At 44.1% G+C, this 14,880-nt stretch overlaps 2 protein-coding genes across 2 annotated transcripts; one reads left to right on the top strand and one right to left on the bottom strand.

Annotated features, from left to right (window-relative positions):
- Positions 1 to 845: 845 nt before the first annotated feature.
- Positions 846 to 6,658, bottom strand: si:dkey-260j18.2 (uncharacterized protein LOC325231 homolog). The gene is made up of 6 exons (XM_063204877.1): positions 6,451 to 6,658; positions 6,094 to 6,356; positions 5,349 to 5,502; positions 4,260 to 4,338; positions 3,492 to 3,719; positions 846 to 3,026 (listed from the first exon to the last, which is right to left on the bottom strand). Exons 3-6 carry the CDS (start codon positions 5,500 to 5,502, stop codon positions 1,514 to 1,516), a joined length of 1,974 nt encoding a protein of 657 aa, XP_063060947.1. The 5' UTR covers positions 6,094 to 6,356; positions 6,451 to 6,658; the 3' UTR covers positions 846 to 1,513.
- Positions 6,659 to 6,991: 333 nt separating this feature from the next.
- sae1 (SUMO1 activating enzyme subunit 1) lies at positions 6,992 to 13,806 on the top strand. The gene is made up of 9 exons (XM_063204878.1): positions 6,992 to 7,236; positions 7,699 to 7,810; positions 8,342 to 8,515; positions 9,160 to 9,305; positions 9,769 to 9,868; positions 10,238 to 10,343; positions 12,224 to 12,368; positions 12,916 to 12,985; positions 13,461 to 13,806. The coding sequence occupies exons 1-9, from the start codon at positions 7,136 to 7,138 to the stop codon at positions 13,551 to 13,553; spliced, it is 1,047 nt and encodes a 348-aa protein (XP_063060948.1). The 5' UTR covers positions 6,992 to 7,135; the 3' UTR covers positions 13,554 to 13,806.
- The last annotated feature ends 1,074 nt before the right edge of the window (positions 13,807 to 14,880 follow it).

The raw sequence follows: 14,880 nt of genomic DNA on the forward strand, positions 1-14,880 counted from the left end.
CTTTTAATCTATTTTTCTGTTATTTTAAGATGGCTGAGCACAAGGCATCAGGTCCAAATTAACCTTCATTGTGTGTACTGTGTATACTTAACATTAGCACTAACAAAAAATATGGAGAATCTAATATGTACATTTCCAGCTAACCACAAGGCTTCATAGACCATACTGCCCGTGCCTCTGCACAAAGTTTCACATTCAACTCTGTCTGGCCAATCTGCCTATGCTTGAGCAATCAAGCACCAACACGAAAAGTTGAATACTTAGACCCAGTTTATACATGTATTTCTGTCATCGGTTTGGGCCCCTTGTTTACCCGTACATAGCCTTTTAGCTCCTTTAAGTTTTAAGCGGAGGCTTCTGTTAAAGTGGTGATCAGACCTTGTAGAAATGGTACCAAAATATGTACAGATAGAAAAAAATCTTTGTTTTTAAAATGTGTAATCAAGGCCTCGATCAGTCATATGATTGTACCCTGCAGTACACAGTTAAAGCGAAAGGCATTTGATAAACACGCTCCCATCACTTAGATCAGTGGTTCTCAACCTTATTTGAACAATCACCCCCTTGACCTCATCATAAGCCTGCCAATGCCCCCCTTAGTATTGAAAAATGAAATAGACTCATGCCCCCCTATACTATAGAAGTCAGTGCCCCCAATTGTAGCTAAGCCCCGCCCCCACTCAGCTGTATCCTTCTCAACGCCCCCTTATGGCTCACTAACGCCCCCTGGGGGGCTGTACCGCCCCCGATGAGAAACTCTAACTTAGATCTTTCTCTCTATGGCATCTTTTCTAGGCCAACAGCCAGAAGATGGATGCAGGTAAATAAATAGAAAATAAGACATCTTTATATGCAAAATCTGCATTTATTACACAGGTCTTTCTCCAGTTTGAAATAAACTGTAGCAATGTTTACATAGACAAAAAAATGATGCTGGCACAGCCTGTTGTTAATTCATGAGGCGTGATTTTAGAATGCCATCTGAATGGAAAACTCAAAACCATACAGTGCCATAACTAATTAAAAATCATTTGTTTTGAAAACTGTTCCAACGTTTTTTTACTTTTCGTTTTACTTTCCTTAATTAAAAAAAAAAAAAATCCAATTCAATAAGTCTGTGGCACATTTCCGCCAACTTAGTGTGAATAATTAAGATACATTTTGATGAAAATGTTGAAATAATTACTTGGCAAGTCTTTGTATTAGCGTGCCAATGTGCAAGACACAGTGTTTTTTAACAAAGCATTTTTTTAACCCTAAGCAATACTCAAGCGCTTGTAACAAAACAAAAAAACATTTACAATCCATTCCATAAATTTTGCTCTGAAACTGGAGCACAATTACCCAGGCAAAAGAAGTCATTGTAATTCTAAAAAAAAAATCCCAAAAAAGCAACTACATCTCAAATTAGTAATCCAAACCGATACATTTTTTGGTTACTCTTTTCACCAGTCAAGCCCCATCAGTGAGTTTCAACTTCTAAAAAAAAAGTTTCCATCTGCAATGAAAGACTTCATGTGTCTTGATTGCGTCGTCTCCTTCTCCCTCTTGTCCTCTCCCCCTCCCCTTTACGATCCGCTTTCTTGTCCTGTGCTGACCTCAGCCGGGCCAGGATGTGTTTCTTGGGGAACTTGAGGGTGGTGCAGCCGAACTGGCTCACCCCTCCCGTGTCGCCCGGCAGTTTCTCCCGCCTCTGCACCCAGCTGCGCCAGCCGGGCTTCCAACAGTACACGCTGTCGTAGAACCGAGAGCCGTTCTCGCCCCCGAGAACGTAGATCCTGCGCTTCCACCGCGCCACGCCCCCCGCCGCGATCCTCCGTGGCAGTCCCGGGAACACTACAGGGCTGGGGGCCCGGTCGCTGCCCCCGCCGCGGTCCTGCCCAGGCGTTACGTCCCGCTCCTGGCCCGAGCCCCTCCCCTCGCGGAAGAACAGCACGCGGCCCGTGGCGTCCAGCGGCTCCAGCTGCGTGTAGTTGCCGTCCAGGAACTTGGCGGCGTCGCGCATGTACCCTCCCACGGCGCAGATGCCGCCGCGCACAGCCACCCCTCCAGCCAAGCAGGTGGCGCCGGAGTCCAGGGGCACGCGCGTCCAGATCGCGGTGGCCGTGTGGTAGATCAGCACGCCCGCGTGGACCACGGCCCGGTTCTGCTCCAGGGTGGCGCCGCCCAGCAGGTAGAGGCGCCCACGCAGCGCCGCACAGGCGAACGAGCGCAGCGGCAGCGGCAACTGTGGGCCCGGCGACCAGCTGAGCGTGGCCATGTCGAAGGTCTCGGACGTGTCCAGCATGGCCTGCCGGTTGCAGCCGCCCAGCGCGTACAAGGAGCTCCCGCATCCCAGCAGCCCCAGCATGGCCCGGGGCTGGGCCATGGCCGCACGTGTGATCCACCGGTCCCCGATCACGTCGTACTCGTGCACGTCGGCCGACACCTGTCCCGAGCGCAGGATGCCGCCCACCACAAACAGGCGGCCCCCCGTGGCCGTGCAGCCGGGGCACAGCAGCGATCCCAGCGCCGCCAGCTTCTCCCACTTGCCCGTGCGCGGGTCGAAACAATCCACCGTGTAGTCGTGCTCTCGCAACGCGTCGTCCTCGCGCGGCTTCAGGTCCACGCACACGATCTTCTTCTCAAACATCCCCTCTCGCGGCCTGAGCGGGCCTCCCATGGCCTGCGTCCCTCTGCCCAGCTCCTGGTTCAGCCGCCGGCTCTCCTCAGGCGCCAGCAGGCCCGGACGCAGGTGACGCAGCAGGGCCGGCATGTGGGTGTAGCGCTCCGACGGCTGGTGCTCGGCCCAGCGCCGGGCCGCGTCGTACACCTCCGTCTCCGACTCCACGCCCAGCCGGTCGGACTCCAGCAGGCTGGCCAGTGTGCCTGGGTCCAGCAGCAGGAAGTCCTTCTGGCGGGAGACGCGCGGGAAGTGCTGGGCCACCAGCCGCAAGGAGGCACGCAGCAGCAGCTGGTCGTGGTGAGAGCGTGCTAAGGAGTACATGCCCAGGCAGTTGTCCACTGACAGGTGCTCAAACAGAAACCTGGGGGAATTTGGGAATCAGTTTTTAAAAAATGGCACACTACAGACAGGTACTGAAACAGAAATCTGGGAAAATAGATAAATGCAATTAACATAACGGTTCTCTAAGCAGGTGCTCAAACAGAAACCTGGGAAAAGACATAATTGCTATTAACAAAGTGATGAAACACAAGCAAAAATGATTGGCGGGTATACCTAATTATCAACACTACAATGTTGACACATATTATATATTCTTACATGATTCCCTTGATTACTTACTGCCTAAGAGTTTAGTTTACAGATATCAATGCGCAATAAGGCAAAGATAACGCAAAATAAAACACTGATCATTTACTGTATACATACAAACGTCTCCACATTTTGCAGTTGGTCCTCATATCAGAAAGCGAAACAGCCATCTTTTATGTAAACTCAGAATGCTCCCAAATTGATTTTCTTTCCACAGTTTTGTCTGTTGTCTTACCTAGAGCAGAGGTCCTGCAGGGGCATGACTTGCAGTCGGCTGGCCGCCACAAACAGGTCCTCTGCCGTGTCCAGGCTGAGGTCCGCCTCCCCCGTGTAGATGAACTGGATGACCGTGTCCATGACGGAGGGCGTCACCTCCTCAAGGCGTATCTCGGCCAGCCTGGACTCCACCAGGGGACTTGTAAACATGGCCCTGAAGTAAGGGCTCACTGCAGCCAGGAGAACTCTGGAAACAAAAGTCACAATTGTGTTTTTGAGCACACGGCAGATTCAAAAAATAAAATTCCAACCCCATACACATTCGTTTCTGTCGATTCACTGAATCAGCTGATTGCTAGATGGATGAGACAATTAGTGAAAGGCAAAAGGAATGCATGACAGGATGTTTACTTTTTTCAACCCAGCTCGTCCACCTCTGTGAAGTAATCCAGATTATCCACAGGAGAGAACTCCTTTCAACACATGAAATTATTGTTTTAAGAAATTACTCATTCTGCACGTCTGGCGTTACTACTTAACCCATTTAAGATGGGGAAACGTCCCCATTGGTATTAAAAAAATAAAATGGACTAATGCAACCCAATGGCAACTGAGCACTACTACTCTCAGCTGCATCCTTCTCAACACCGCCCTAAGGCTCTATAACGCCCCCCTGGGGGACTGTACAGAACCCGTTGAGAACCACTGGGTTAAAGCAACACACAGTCATTCTAGGTATTTGGTGACCTTGCAGATTAAAAGTGAGATGTCACTCTAAAATCCTCACCTGTGGCACATGAACCTCTTCCCCTCCACCAGGAGTGTGACATCACACAGCTGCTGCGCATCAAGCAACTGCTTCAGGCCTGCAATGCAGAACAAACGCTGTTATGGAAAACACAAAACTCTGCATTGTGCTCCAGAATCATGTTGATTGCAGCGTACCGTATTACAGCAGAAATGTCAGAAATATCAGTGTAGTGAAAGGGGTCTGGCACTGGAGGGGATGGGGCATGGTGTTGCAGACACTGCATGAAACTAGTGAGTCCAATAGCAATGACCCTGTCTATTTGGCTGTCCACCCGCAGTGTGTGTGTGTCGTCTGCAGGGTGTGCCAAACACACAGAGTCATACAAATGTCACACACACACACACAAACACAAAAACAAACACACATCTAGGGCCAGGGAGTAGGATGCCATCTCTGATAGCTCTAAATGCTATGGCTTTGTTTGGTATAGTGGCGGTCAGGGTGCATGTTTTGTACCTTGCATGAACCCAGACATGTTAAGCCACAGCAAGTGGATTACCTCCTCATGGCAGATCCCTTTGGCTCTGCTTTGCAGTAAGGCAACAGCCTTAAGGATCTTCGCATATGAGAACTGCCACTTACTCCCAATGAACTTATCAACACCACTCCCACACCACAGCCAGAGTGGGGGAACTACCGTTGTCATTGTGACACAGCACACACAACAAAACTGCATGTATGCCTCAGCTGTGCCATTGGTGGCCCCAAGGGAGCAGTGCAGGGGAACAGGACCATTTTGGCTCAGGAGGAGAGTGGGGGGAGAGCGCTGGCCGGTTATTCAATTGCCCCAGGGCCCTCCAGTATTGGGTTTGGGGGCCCTGTGACCTGCATGTTGCCAGCCTCACTGTGTGTGACAACCCCACAGCATGGTAATGCCATGCATGATCTTCAGAAGAGTAAAATAATGCACATCCCACCTCACTGGGGCCAGGTGCATGACGTACTGTATCTGACAATAGAGAGAGTAGAAGTCTGCACATTGCAGCTCCGCTTTTAAGGTTTATTCAAGGCATACAATGTTTTGAACCCACAGCACGGTAATGACATGCATGACGCCAGCCCCACCATGTGTGACGTAGTCCCCGAGTGGCGTCGTGCTGTCATCAGGAAAATCCTCCTCTTCTGAGTCACTGTCCGAGAGGGGCTCCCCTCCCCCGCTGTCCGCGTCCTGCCACGGCTGGGGACGCCAGGTAACTGTGCCACCCTTGACAGAGTTCATCTGACACACGCACACACACACACACAGAAAACAAAACAAAGGTTGCCCATGACAAAATGTGCTTGCATGCATGCATGAACAAAAAGTTTTTTTCAGAGAAAGACAGTGGTAAAAAGGAAAGTTAAAACATCTTGCACATCTACGCAATTGCTGCTATGATGCATTACCACTGTAGGGTGCAGTGGGTCATTTTCATTTTAACAATAATTCTAGATTGGCCAAAAGAAAATGCATTGTTTCCTTACAGGGCATGCAACAAACAGGGCCCCAAAATCTCCAGCTTAATTTAATCCTTAGTCATGGGATGACTCCACTCCTGTAGGTGGCGTTATAAAGACCAATTTGTCGGGTGCCAACTAGTGAACTGAATGAACTGCTATGTGTGAGCTCCTATGTGCCACACTACAGTTTTTGATTAATTTTTTGATCCACAACGCTAATGACACACGAAATATTACTTGACACTCTATTCCAATTGTCCATGCCATTTTGCAATAGCATTCATATGCCAGCCAAAATGTACACAGGGAAACAATGTAAGTGCAAAGATGAGCTCTGAGTATAGTACAGGCCATGCATTTGTCATCTTACCTTTACTATCGAGATGGTTGGTTTGAAGAATGCAAAGAATGGTCAGTGTGTGCAGTGAATTTTAAACAGATGGCCAACTATCACAATTACTAGTGAACTCCTTTATACTTTGATCAGTTGGACCAGGTTCCGCAGCGGCCCTCTGTTACAATGCATGTTGTTTGCCTGTATTCTTGGAACGCATCGCCCATCCTGGCTTGTCCTTGCTGATGTTCTAAAGTCCCGAACATCAAGACTCCTCATCCGTGCACTTCCAAACGTTTCTGTATTTATGGGGAATATTTCGTTAGCAAGTTAGCTAACTTGGCAGTTAGCCCATCAGCAACACAAAAAAGGACCATCCAACTTAGCCGCTACCTTGACGTAAACTGTGTGCTCATCCTCACTCCCAGCTACCTAGCTGGGCACTTGCCTTCATTGGTGTCTTTGCACACATGTTAAACATGTTTTCGGGAGACTAAAAGGAGGTCCCTAAGGTATGGCATCTTGGATTTCACAGACAGCCGTCGACTCGATTATCAACACAACCCGTTGTTTCAATTTCTACAGTACACTTCTCCTCTTCTTCGCTTCACCCTCATCTTCTTCTATGCGTTCAGCAAACGCAGTCGTACAAGGTGCATTTGTGTATGCTGCCATCTATTGGACATTAGCATGAATAAGAATTCAATTTTAATCTCAAGTTTATTGTAAATAATCACAGAAGTCTGCATAATGTGCAAGACATGTGTTTAAATATATTTATTATTATTTATTTATATATAATTACTCTTACTTCGTTGGACTGCAAAGGCCAATTCATAAAGACCATTTTAAAACACTTTGCTGTACATTGTGTAGTTGCCACACTTCATCCAGACCATAGGGGGCGATAGTGATACATCTCGACATTTGGTCTTGAAAACAAATTAGAAGAATTGCAGGAAGCTGTGATCATAATCGTGCGCCGTTTCGAACAGAACAAAGCGGGACTTTCATTTAAAACAAATAGGTGTTAAGACCGCAATTAACACATTATCTTACTTTTATTTGTTGAATTAAAATGATCGATATGATTGAGAAAGAAGACGCCATTATTAGTGAAGAGGAGGCTGCACAGTATGATCGCCAGATCCGCTTGTGGGGACTGGATGCTCAAAAGAGGTCTGATCATTGAACTTCTGAAACTGAGAATGGTCTGAGGAACATGCCTTATTATATTATTCTAGAATAATTCCATGTCCAGGTCATATTTAGTATTCTCAAACAACTCTTGGACATAAGCAAGATGGGAAGAGTTGCTTTGTTGCATTCTGGTGGGGTAGACATGGCAGTTTTGTCAATTGGTGAAGTATAAATCACTGATATATTTCAACTGTTTGATTTTATTTATGTAATCCAACCAGCCACCATAGACTGTAGAATATGGAAAAGGACTAGTACCATTTATTATGTGTGAATATTGCAGACATGCTTACCTAAAACACACAATACAAAGGGGTATAAACAAACACCTTAAAACTAACAATATATCTTGCACAGAACAAAGTAGAGCTGTCTTTGCACACATAGTGTACAGTGTTTTGCCACATTCCTGATTGTGACACATGACATCTATCCATCCAGGTTGCGTGGATCCCGTGTACTCCTGGTTGGACTAGGTGGCCTGGGTGCCGAAGTGGCGAAGAATCTCATTTTGGCCGGAGTGAAAGGGTTAACCTTACTTGACCATGAACAGGTGGGTAATTATGAGTGGAACTAAAAATAGTTCCTCCTGTCTTTTCCTTGTGACTTGGTCGTGTCATCCTTCTTCCATGGAGAAATCCAGGTGTCAAACATTGCAGAGTGGCTTTTAGGGGACTTTCCTCCTATTTGTACATCCTGATTACAAATGACTGAGAGAATAGCTTTTGAATTATGCTTTGCAATACAAATGAAGGCTTCAATCATCCATAATGTGCCTTGTTTGACGTGTCACAAACCCCGGAGGAAAGGACAGGAGGAGTTGGAATGACTTTCATTCCATATGTCTCAGCCACACAGTCTCGGCTGACTCGTGCTCAAAACACAAAGAGATGATATTGCAGTTCAGAATTGAAATCAGCTTTTAAATCTGTTTCTACACCTGTGTGCAAGTACTTTTATCTATTTTTGGTTTAGTGCAATTTTATCCTGCTGCTGACCCCACTTAAGAGGGGAGGTGCACACATTTTCACTCACTTTTTATTTCATTGAACCAACTTTTTCACTCCACTTCTCCCTTGTTCAGGTGACTGAAGAGTCCCGCCAGGCCCAGTTCCTGATCCCAGTGTCTGCGTTGGGTCAGAACCGAGCCAAGGCCTCCCTGGAGCGAGCCCAGGCTCTCAACCCCATGGTGGAGGTCAGAGCAGACACGGACAACGTAGAGTCCAAACCAGACGATTTCTTCCTAAAGTTTGATGCTGTAAGTACATCATTTAAAAATATGGTGTCTGTTACCATTGTATTAGGTAGAGATGGGAATTTTTGGCAAACCCACACTATTCAATCGAAAATAATTCTAATAATATTCAAATATTATTTCCCTGGCTGTAAATAGTGTTTGCGGGACATTCTGAAACGCCTTTTGTGTTGAAATTGAAAGACGATCCATTTGTAATTGCTGAGCAAATTCAGAAAGTTAATGAAACTTTGAACTAATCTTCATTGTCACTTGTCACACACAGTAAGGAAGGCTCATACAGAATTCTTACTTGGGGGCTACATTTTTATGAGAGTGGGTTTGTAGACTGAGATTTCGAATTTTCAAATTCAAAAGGACTGTTCTAAATTCAAAAGTATATTGAATATCGAATATACTATGAATATCGAATCCCATCGCTAGTATTATCCAGGTGACTGATTGAATGACCGTATCCCGAAGCAACGCTGTGTTCGATGCCTAAGCACTACTCCTGCGTGATGGATGAAAAGATTGCTGGTACATGGTGTCTTGTGTCTCGAGAGTACTTGAGCTTGTCAGGATCAAAGTTTGCAGAGGCATGCCGACAAAACTATTATTTGCATGCAGCCCCTTTTTTCTGAATGTGTATTCTTTGATTGTCTCAGGTTTGTTTAACGCGATGCTCGAAGAAACTCATGATGCGCGTGGACCAACTCTGTTCCCAGAAAAATATTAAGATTTTCTGTGGAGATGTATTCGGCTATCATGGGTATATGTTCTCAAACTTGGGGAAGGAGCATCATTATGTTGAGTAAGTACCTGCTGCCTTTCAGTCCACTCGTAAGTTCATGCAGAGACACTGGGCATTACTTGTCAGTGTTTCCCACAGAATTTTTGGAAACTAAAATTTTTTTTTGTTTTTTTTTACATTTTTGAAACTATGGCGGCCAAATTTAAACTGTGGCGGTGCGCCATAGTTTCCTTAATGTATGAGAAACACTGACTTGTTAAAAATACTTACTACTTGTGCTAATGTATTGTTTTGCCAAAAATACACCTCTGTCTGAATTCTAATAACACCTATTCAATGTTTTATTTCAGTTTTACACATAGCCCATGTGAATTGAGTGTTTTTACATATTCTCCTCCTTAGGTGGACAAGGGTCCTGAGATGAAGTACATGTGATTCACATGTTTTTTTTTTAATCTGAAGTGTTTATTGTGACATATCCCTTATGGTTTCTTTTTCTACCATGCGTGCTATGGACTCTCAGGGAGAAGCCCAAAGTCAAGAAGCCAGCAGAGGAGTCTTCAGACGGCCCTGAGCCAAAGAAAGCCAAGATCGACCCCAATGAGACCACCATGGTCAAAAAGGTCAGCAAGTTTATTTTACAGTTTGAACAAAAATATTTTTTCCTTGTTGCTCTATCAGTTTGTTTTGCTTCATATGTGTGTGTGAGGGAGAGTAAACAAATGTATCAGACTCTGTGTGAGCGTGCATGCGTGCGTCTGTGTGATTATTGTCAGTGTCCTTACTATTATGTTTGGTTTAACTGCATTCAGTAGTGTGGTCAAAGGCAATTTCAGCCTTCTTTGTCTGTACCTGTTGCATAGGTTTTTGACGATAAAGTGCACTTTGACTTTGTATTCACAGTCTAGGTGATGAGGTGTTTCGTTGTTGCTCTGAATACAATACAAATGTGTTCCCTCATTTCACTCTGTTTCTCTCTTTGTAATATGCAGACAGCTAGTTTCTGCTCACTCAAGGAGGCTTTTGACATTGACTGGACGACTGACAAGGCTAAGAAAAGCATCAAGCGCACACCAAAAGAATACTTCCTTCTGCAAGGTAAGTTTTGAAAAGGTACACACAAATAATTACAAACAAGGAGGACAGACAAGTTATAGTTTCTGTTTCATCCCAAAGACTGCCACAAAGGGACTGTCTGGTTTAGGCTGAGGAATACCAAGGGCCGGAAAAAGAAATGACCCAAACAGGAATACCGCAAGACTCGACCAGAGAGTATAAATGCAGCTGTGGAAAGAAAAATATTTCAAGAAAACTTGCACAGACGCACAGACGTGCTGATGCTTTACAACTCAACATCTAATTATTACAGAAGAGATAGCGTAGATGCTTTGGAAAAAATGCGTATAGAGTACAAAAATGCAAATTTCCACAAAAAGTGAAAGTAATCAGCCTGAATTTGCTGCATGTCAAAAATAAGTAACATATAGGGACAAACACTACAAACTGGAACAAATATGCTTGGTCTAAGCGTGTTAAGTCTGAATGGTGAAACTAAAACACCATAAACATAGACAAAAGTATCACTCTATCTATAATATTTGGTAGGTATATCAGCTGACAGGTGAAGACGACAAGCCCACTGGCAATGAAAACAATAACATGCCCTTGCATCAGCTGCCCTAGCGTCATATAGCCCAATAGTATAAACCTTTAGTTTAAGCATTATTTATTTTTCATGCTGAACAGAAAAAAATTGCACCCGGTCTTTTCCGTAGCACTCTTCCTTAACCTCAGTGGAAAATGCTATGAGGTTTAGTAAGATCAGAAGAGGAATCCATAGGAACTTCGGTGAAAGCTAGCCTCGGTGCCGCACTCAGAGTCCAGCTCCACCCACAGACTGCTCTATAATTACTACATGATGGCCCATGCCATAGAGGTGGGTCTGCCCAACGGTGTCTGTCTGTGGCAGGACAAAATGGAGCATCTCCATGATAAATTACTGGACGGACTTCTCCTTTTTCACTGTTTAAACTAAAGCACAGCACAGCACAGCACAGCACAGTACAGTGCAGGAGAAGCATTTGCACAGAGGTTTCAAAATGAATTGCTTAAAGTGTCATTCTCTCCATTTTATTGAGAACTTGCATGGATTCATAAAACGTTTATTTTGCTTTTGTTTTGTTTATGGTGCTTTTCAGAACACCCAAGGTCACCTCCTAAAGTAAGAATAAAAAATTACAGGCACTTCCTGGCCTGATCCCTTTTCTCAGATAACAACCTTCCTGAGTTAAAAAGGTTTAAAGGCCTTTTAATGCCAGCCATCTCTTTTGACAAAGGCGGTCTTTAGAGGGAACCAAACTATGCCGTTGTTGTTGTCCTTGGGCTGCCTGCTCTGTTTGCTTTTGCTCCAGCATTGGAAGTTAGAACAGTGGGCCACCTGTGATTCTCTGAATTCCAATGTGTTGGGTTAAGTTTCTGTGATTTACATGGATAGTCAGTTCCCCCAGAAACTGTGGATGCTGTAAGCTAGTTGAAACCAATGACTGTGTTATAGCCATTAGTTATAACTATAGGTCCCTAAGGCAGTTGGTTCTCACGTGTCTCTTGGGTCTTGTGAACGTGCCTTGGGTGTAAGGTTATTCTTATGACTTTGTTCGGGATTTAAAATATTATCTACACATTTAGGCAATGTTGCTGATTTCCGTGCTTTTTTTGTCATGAAACTGCCTTATCTACCAATGAAAATGACCTGATGACCTGATGAAAATGAGGATGACCTCATTTCTTTCTCATAAATGTTACTTTGTTCATGAAGCACTTTACAAACACAGGTGGACTGAAGTGCTTTTGAACAAAACTAGACATGGCATAATTATTTACCCGACCAGAAATTAAATAAGCTCATCTTCATACCAAAGCAGATGTTAACACCAGTTTATGAAGATGAAATGAATGTAAACACTAGTGTAATCCCACAGTGCTGCTGAAGTTCCGCTCGGATAAAGGTCGCGACCCCCAGCCGGCTAACTTCTCGGAGGATGCGGAGCGCCTTCTGCAGCTGAGCGAGGATGTCCTGCAGCCCAAAGGTCTCCAGACCGACGTCTTGCCACAGGACTTCACCAGGTATGGGGTATTCTCTATTAGTATACTGATGTCTTGCCAAAGGAGTAAGTGACTATTTTGAAAGTCACAAGTTAGTCTGGTCTTAAAACAAAATCTGAGCCGGATTTGACCAAGTCAAGTCCAAGTCACACCTCAGTAAGTCCAAGTTTCATTTTCCTTCCAGTCCCTGACTAACCACTCATTATGTATTCTGTTAGGAATGTCAACAATTTGTCGATTGACCAACTATAGCTGATAACATTTTTAATCAATTCAAAAAATATATATTTGCAATTAACGGCCAACTTGACTGGCTAGAGACCCAGGTGAAATGGGAATGAAGTGTGTGTTAAGAGGAGTGTGAAGAGTGGAAACATTTCATATTTGGATGAAGGAATATAAATAGAAATTAATTTAAATTTAGCATTTTATCTCAATTTTTATTTCTGTACATGATGGTGCACATAAAAAAAGAGAAATGAGTTTGATATTTTGACTTCATGCCTTGGCCTTTGTTGTAGGTATTTAACATATGCTTTTTGTCTGTTCATTGCCACCCACTCTGCAGCTTCTGCTTCTCTGAGATGGCCCCTGTCTGTGCTGTGGTCGGAGGGGTGCTGGGACAAGAGATTGTCAAGGTGATTTTTGGTTTGCATTTTGGTGTGTGGGTGCGTGTGTGTTTGTGTTCGTTTTTGCTTTTGTGATGTGGTGCTGTAGCATTATGTGGTACTTGTGTAAGCAGCATTTTGAAGAAATACAGAAAATGTTGGTGTGTGTGTGTTTGTGTTCATTTTTGCTTTTGTTGTGTGGTGCTGGTAGCATTATGTCGTGCTTGTGTAAGCAGCATTTTGAAGAAATACAGAACATTCCCATAAATGACATTGCAAATCTTTCTTATGTAATTGGACTGTCCATTGCACCTTGAATTGAATTGCTGAAACTAGGTAGATGCTTCTAAACATATGACAGATGTGATTTACCAGAGATGTGTGTGTGTGTGTGTGTGTGTGTGTGTGTGTGTGTGTGTGTGTGTGTGTGTGTGTGTGTGTGTGTGTGTGTGTGTGTGTGTGTGTGTGTGTGTGTGTGTGTGTGTGTGTGTGTGTGTGTGGACAGGCCATTTCTCAGAGGGATGCCCCCCATCGGAACTTCTTTTTCTTCGACGGAGTAAACGGAGGAGGTGTAGTGGACTACTTCAGCCGGGAGTGACCATGCACAATGTTTGGATTATTTTGTTGTTTTCTTTGGCAAACACAAATCAGTGATACTGTCTTTTGTCCTCACTTTGTCTGTATGGTCAAAACAAGTAACTAGTGAGAGAACCCAATACAAAAAAACAATGTACGGCCCCCTTTTTTAGTTTATAGGTGTACCCATGTAAAAAGAAGCCATATTTTCCATTTATACACGTTTTTTTATGCATTTAATTTTCCTCTGATTCATTAAACCTTTTGAAAATACATTTTGCTGCCTTGTGATGTATGCTTATCTGCACCATTTGGCAGAGCAGTGTCCACAATGGGACCTAAATGGCAAATGAACTGCATTTATATAGCGCTTTCCCATTACTGCTACACTCAAAAATCGCTTTACATTGAATGCGTAATATTCACCCTTCCATTCATACTCACATTGATGCACTGGTGGCAGCTACCACTGACCCTGCCACCAGGAGCAGGTTGGGGTCAAGTATCTTGGAAAGTGGCAACATCTTAGTATTTCAAGCATAGACTGACAACAGACGCAAATGCCATTATTGATGAGGCAGCAGAAAGAGCACAGCATTGTATGTTCGGGTGATCTCTCTTTTAATCCCTGTTTATTTTATTTGAGATCCTCTGCATAACCCAAATGTGCCAGAGAAGTGTTTTTCATCGGGGGCGTGCGTTAAAGATTAACACAGCGGAAAGTGAATGGAAGCTCACAAATCATTATAGAAAGCTGTATAATAATCAAAAAGCATAATCAATAATGGCATACTGATGATTACTGTTGTTAGGGTGTGCCGATTTCATAATTCTAAACAGCATGCTATTGTGTGGGGGTTATTGGCATTCTTATGATGAGATCAGGGGGGCATTTCTTCAAAAAAAGGTTGACAACCACTGTGAAAAAGCAGAACGCAGAACATAATTTTATATGTTTATTATTATTATTTTCTTGTAATGCATTCTTGCATGACATTCTTTCTGCCAACTTGCCTTTTACTCTTCATAGAGTTGGAACATGCAGGTACTCTCCAACTGATGTTGGGTTGACATTAGTTTACCTACAAGACACTGCATGTTCAGAGTAGCAAAGCAATGCACCCCCAAACATGCATTACCTCAGAGCTTCACAATGTGATTTCTGTTAGAGAGGAAGAAATGACATGAGACCAGAAGTGATGTCATACCGGCATCTTCTTGTGCAATGTAACAGACTGATGCTGTCTGTAGTCTACACTTTACCTTAATTTACCTCAGGATTAACAAAAGTACTATAGGCGGCCTACCCTACCTTTGGCATAGTCTACCATTACTTGTATCTGAACAAC

This window comes from Engraulis encrasicolus, chromosome 8 (assembly GCF_034702125.1).
Source record: "Engraulis encrasicolus isolate BLACKSEA-1 chromosome 8, IST_EnEncr_1.0, whole genome shotgun sequence".
Classification (NCBI taxonomy): domain Eukaryota; kingdom Metazoa; phylum Chordata; class Actinopteri; order Clupeiformes; family Engraulidae; genus Engraulis; species Engraulis encrasicolus.